Source organism: Lactuca saligna, chromosome 6 (assembly GCF_052625555.1).
Source record: "Lactuca saligna cultivar CGN05327 chromosome 6, ASM5262555v1, whole genome shotgun sequence".
Lineage (NCBI taxonomy): Eukaryota > Viridiplantae > Streptophyta > Magnoliopsida > Asterales > Asteraceae > Lactuca > Lactuca saligna.
In genome coordinates, this window is record NC_136422.1 from 5,073,802 (window position 1) to 5,079,658 (window position 5,857).

The 5,857-nt window shown below is 33.1% G+C and overlaps 1 protein-coding gene across 1 annotated transcript; it reads left to right on the top strand.

The window, feature by feature from the left end:
- Nucleotides 1–2,279: 2,279 nt before the first annotated feature.
- On the top strand, nucleotides 2,280–4,848 carry LOC145000425 (1-aminocyclopropane-1-carboxylate synthase-like). Its single transcript, XM_078959651.1, has 2 exons — nucleotides 2,280–2,816; nucleotides 3,643–4,848. Exons 1-2 carry the CDS (start codon nucleotides 2,353–2,355, stop codon nucleotides 4,631–4,633), a joined length of 1,455 nt encoding a protein of 484 aa, XP_078815777.1. The 5' UTR covers nucleotides 2,280–2,352; the 3' UTR covers nucleotides 4,634–4,848.
- Nucleotides 4,849–5,857: the final 1,009 nt, after the last annotated feature.

A 5,857-nucleotide genomic window follows, 5' to 3' on the forward strand; every position in this document is an offset into this window, starting at 1 on the left:
GCACTCTGGTTTGCATACTTTTTTAAACCCATTTCGAATTCACTTTGTACAATTTGTATAGGTTCTCACAGATGATTAGGAGGTTTTTTTTTGTCATCCAGAACACCCCACTTAAATCCTTAAGTGCTTATTGGAACCTTTAAGAACATGATGATATTTAAGTTTTAAATGGAGAGTTAGCTTTTGAAATTTGACATTTTAAAACTCTCAGAGTTTGTTTCCAACTTATTTAAAAATCATATAAATGTTGTTAAGTACATAAAACTATAGTCAATCCCATTGTAACTTCTTAATTTAGCTATGGAATCCTCAGCTCCCTATTATATTCTAAGTGCTTATAAACACTCAATTGAAAGGGTTAAAAGCCTAAGTTGCTCAATAACACTCTTCAACAAATATAAATTATTCTCAAATCATTTAATACATCATTAGGTGTTGTCAAGTTCTTAATATCTTACACATTCCTATTTTAATCACTTAATGCAACATGGGGTTGCCAATTTCATTCCATATTTGCTAAATTCCAAAATTGCCCTTTTAGCTAGAAGCACATGGATTAACCAAGTAATGAAATGAAAATTTGTGTTGTAGCATTCTAATTATCCAAGGAGTATTTGCCCATGTTTATGGAGTTCATTTATTCCCTAAATACCAAGTCTAACAAGGTTTGTATGGATTTTAACCATATTTCCCAAAAATCAATACAAATTTGTGTTTATACTTGATTCTACCATCATAGATGAATTTGAGAATTCTAGTTGGATTTGTTGCTATCAAATATTATATAGATCATAGAATCCAATCCAGTTTCATCATCAATTGGAATATCCCCAATTTCAGTTTTCTAGGGTTCAAGTGGGTTTTCACCTAAATCATCAAATCCAAACATAGTGATTGGAATAATCAAAACTAATCAAAGGAAGTTAGAAACCAAAATCCCCAACCATTAAAAGAAGCTAATTTTGACTTTTAGGTTTTCTACAAACTTTGAATTTAAAATTTAGAGTTAGAAGAGAAGAGATTATACATAACAAGCTTTTAATCCCTCTTTCCTTTGTTTGGATGCATACATCTTGTCATGGATCAAACCTTAGATTTAAAAATGAATGAAAATCACCATAAGAGAGATCCTTATCTCCCCCCTCCATTTTTTTTGATGAATAAAGGGAAATGGATGCATCTTATTTACCTAAAAGTTTCATATTTGGTCCCTCTAGTTTATATCTTTTGTCAAATTTATTATTACTTCATTTATTTTCACATTTGCCTAAAAGGTTGCCATGACAAATCATCCTCCATCCATTATATAGCTTTGGTAGTCCTTTCCACTAGACCGTAGTCTGAGTCCAAAAACGCTCTCGAAATTTCCATCCGAGGTATACAAGTGCCACAGTGGGTCAAAATGGTTTACGCAATCAGTTAAAATCAACCTTATACCGGTTAGGTTTCTTAAAACAACAAGATCTTTTACATACAAACTCCATTTTAAACGTTCTTTATATTTTCGGACTCGGGTGAACATGTACTATGGAGCTAGAGTATTTGTTTCTCTTACAAACGTTTAATACAAATTTTCAGTTTTTCAAATGTATTAATTAGGGTTACGGTTTGTACTTTAAGATTCGTTCGAGATTTGTAGCACTTGGAGTAAAATACTATCTCATATCTTATTGTAATTGTAATGAAACTATATATTTATAAAAAAAAATGCATCAAAGCTCAACATGTCAAGATACAAAGAGGTTTGCGGTGAACCGACTTATTACAGATTTAGACTTAAATTTCAGGATATAATAATGTCTAATTGCGTTTATCTGAAAATATTTGACACCCTCAAAAATAATCTAAATAGCATAAAATCCGTTTGGAAACAAATATGAAGATTTCCTAATAATGTATAATATATTTTTTGGAAAATTGTCCCCGTTTCCGTGAAACTTGTGTAATTTGTGACAGTCTATTAAGTATTATGTAAACCTGGAATTTGGTGAGGAAATATTCTACGGGTTTTCATCAAATTATTATCAATGACATGCTAAACCATTTGTGCTAAAAACCATTGAACATATTTTAATGCGAATAACTACAAAAATCAACCACCGTTTGTTTCTACGGAAGGAACATGAGGAAGCCAACAACTAATGCAGCCCCAACTCACTTAATTTGCAAAAACTGGCCCACAACTAAAAGGAAACTTCATGCATGGTAGCGAGTACTCTATCTTCTTTTTAATTTGATCTTTCTATTTTTTCTCCTTCCCCTCTATATATATATCCAACCCCATTCGTCTAGTTCTCAAACTCAAACACCACCTTCATTCAACCTCCATTTCTCTAAGTAAGCTCAAAAAATATGGAGGTTGCATTGAACAACAGCCAAAAGTTCTTATCCAAAATTGCAACCAACGATGGCCACGGTGAAAACTCCCCGTATTTTGATGGCTGGAAGGCGTACGACACCAATCCTTACCACCCTCAAAACAACCCCACCGGTGTTATCCAGATGGGTCTTGCTGAGAACCAGCTTTGCTTTGATTTGATTCAAGAATGGATCGAGAAACACCCTGAAGCCTCTATATGCACACCTGAAGGAGGTTTTGATTTCAGGGAAATTGCCATTTTTCAAGATTATCATGGCTTGCCCAAGTTCAGAATGGCAATTGCTAATTTCATGAGCCGAGTTAGAGGAAGCCGTGTTAGGTTTGACCCTAATCGGATTGTGATGAGCGGTGGAGCCACTGGAGCTCATGAGACTGTGGCGTTTTGCTTGGCTAATCCTGGTGAAGCCTTCTTGGTGCCCACCCCTTATTATCCAGGGTACGCATATATACACTCCTTTAACCTTTTTTTACCATCGGTTTGTGATAATTGTTTTATTATCATCTAATCGTTATACTTGTTATAATTTAATTAGAGAAAAAGCTATATATAGTATCGCCTAATGAATGATCCTAGAAATTTCAAGTGTTATTTCTAATGAAAAATACGATAACCTTAGTTGAAGATCTTATAGTATATCATATTCTAGTGTTTTGAGGAAAAAAGCAATTATTGTGCAATGAAACTAAAATATTTACTCTTTCTAGAGTTTCGAATTTTACATATTTATGTAATTTATAATGGGTTTCATCCACTATTGTAGTGAAATTTTCACTCTCCATTTATTCATGCTTCTTTAGTAATCTGTTGGGAGATTAAACCAATTATCAAATATGTAAATTGTCAAAACATGATTTATAAACAATATGATACATGGTTAAACTTTTTTTTAATTTCTTTTTTCGTGTATCACAAAACAATAGTTGCAGTTGAAAAATAAACGAAAAAGTCAAGCATGTAACTTTCAGTTCCAACTTAAAATTAAACATGTAACTTTCAGTTCCAAATTAAATTAATATGTATGTATTTTGTGGACCAAGTGCTTCATAAGAAATTTAATAATTTTAAACATAAGTCAACTCTTGAGCTTTTCAGTTTATCTTTTTATATGATTTATGGTTAATAAATTCTTTTTTGGGCATCTAAAATGACATTTTTAATATTTTTATTTGAAAACACAACACTAAACTATAACCTTTTGATTCTCACATCCTATTTTAATAATAATATATATTTACCGAACATCATGTATTCATTTTTGTAGATTTGACCGTGACTTAAGATGGAGGACTGGAGTCGAGCTTTTACCTGTTGTTTGTGGAAGCTGGAACAACTTTAAGGTCAGCCTTGCTGCCCTCGAGGAAGCTTACGAAAAAGCGAAAGAGTCGAACATCAAGGTCAAAGGATTACTCATAACCAACCCATCCAACCCTTTGGGCACTTTCTTCGATAAGGAAACCCTAAAAACACTTGTCACTTTTGTTAATGACAAAAACATCCATCTCATCTGTGACGAAATCTACGCTGGCACGGTGACCAAAGACAACGAATTCATCAGCATAGCCGAGATCCTTGAAGAATCCCCCACGATCTGTAATCATGATCTCATTCACATCGTTTATAGTCTCTCAAAAGACATGGGATTCCCTGGATTCAGAGTTGGAATCATCTACTCCTACAATGATACTGTCGTGAGTATTGCACGTAAAATGTCGAGCTTTGGGCTTGTCTCGACGCAAACCCAACACATGATCGCTTCAATGCTATCAGACGATGATTTCGTTGAGAATTTCATTAATGAAAGCAGGAATAGGCTTGCCAACAGGCACGATCTGTTCACCCGGGAGCTAGCGCAAGTTGGGATAGGCAGCTTGAAGAGCAATGCCGGACTTTTCTTCTGGATGGACTTGCGTCGTTTCTTAAAGGATGCAACCTTTGAGTCTGAAATGACGTTCTGGCGTATCATAATAAACGAAATCAAACTCAATGTCTCACCTGGCTCGTCTTTCCACTGCTCTGAGCCTGGCTGGTTTCGTGTGTGTTTTGCTAACATGGATGATGAGACTGTTACAATCGCTGTACGTAGAATCAAATCGTTTGTGCTCAAAAACAAGTTGTTCGAGATCAAGAGCAAGAGCAAGAAACAGTGTTGGCAAAACAACCTTCACCTCAAGTTATCTTCACGTAGGCTGGAAGATATCATGTCGCCTCAATATTCCCCACTCAACTCTCCCCTGGTCCGAGCACAAACTTAGGGGAACGAACAGTACTCTTTTCATGCATGGCGTACAAGAACTGTAGCAACGTTTTGCTGGTATTTCCTGTAAGAAGAGGGTGAGTAGTAGTGGGTATTGCATGTGTATCAACGTTATCACCGTGTGATGTTATTTGTATTTTTATGCTAACTTGTAATCACAGTTTGATGCATATTATTTTAAATAAAATTTTGGTGAATTTATTTGATTTTGAACGGAAATAGTGCAAAAATCTTTTTGTATTTCATATTAGAGCCTTAAGAGAAACTATATATAAGTTCCCAATACACTTAAAAACAGTGATTTTATCACCGTTTAAACCACGTGTTAAAAATATATTATAGCCATATTGTCCTGTCACATATTGGGTTCAATCCTTGTGCTAACAAGAATCGAAATATTAACACTAATCTTTTTAACAAGTCAAGCTGCCTTACAAAAAAAAAAAAAATAGTCTTCTATGCACTCAAGCAGATAAGGCCATAGACAAAACATAAATATTAGGTTTACCCACAATAATATCAATGTACAGTAGATACATGTTACCATTTCTTTCTTGTGTAACCAACACTTTTAATTAATATCCATGATATGACTCTTGTATTTGTAAAGCTGTCTTGGATATATGTCTACTGATAATAAAAAATAAATAAAATAAAATAAAAAGAAAAGTAATACAAGATACATATGCTTATTGGGTAACATATATACCACAATTTGGTAAACAAGAAAAACAATAAAAACCAAGATGTTAATAAGTTAATGGATTAACTATAAAAAGAGTTTTGTTACAGAAAATAGTTACGGAAAATTTCTGTAGATAATTACGTACACAATAACGACGGAATGAGATGTCCTAATTTAATAATGTGATAGCTAAGAAATAACGACAGAAGTAAATCCGTATCTATTCCGTAGATAATTACCTACGAAATAGCTATAGATTAGCGACGGAAGTAAATTTATAGGTACTCCGTAGGTAGTTAGCTACGGAATACCAATGGATTTATTAATTTTCATTATTATTATTATTATTCTTTTTAAAACTATTTTTTTGGATTGTTTTTTTTTACATATTTAAGACACGAATAATTAAAAGTTATATTAATAACATTTATAAACATAATGATAATATATATTAATGATAACGAATATGTTTAACACACAAATGATTAAACAAAAAAACTATGTTTAACATATAAATAAGGTGAAATAATCTACGTT

Excerpts from the sequence above, each read along its gene's own strand:
- LOC145000425 (XM_078959651.1), top strand. The coding sequence starts at position 2,353 with ATGGAGGTTGCATTGAACAACAGCCAAAAGTTCTTATCCAAAATTGCA. Across the intron at positions 2,817-3,642 it reads CCCACCCCTTATTATCCAGG|ATTTGACCGTGACTTAAGAT; the intron begins GTACGCATATAT and ends TCATTTTTGTAG.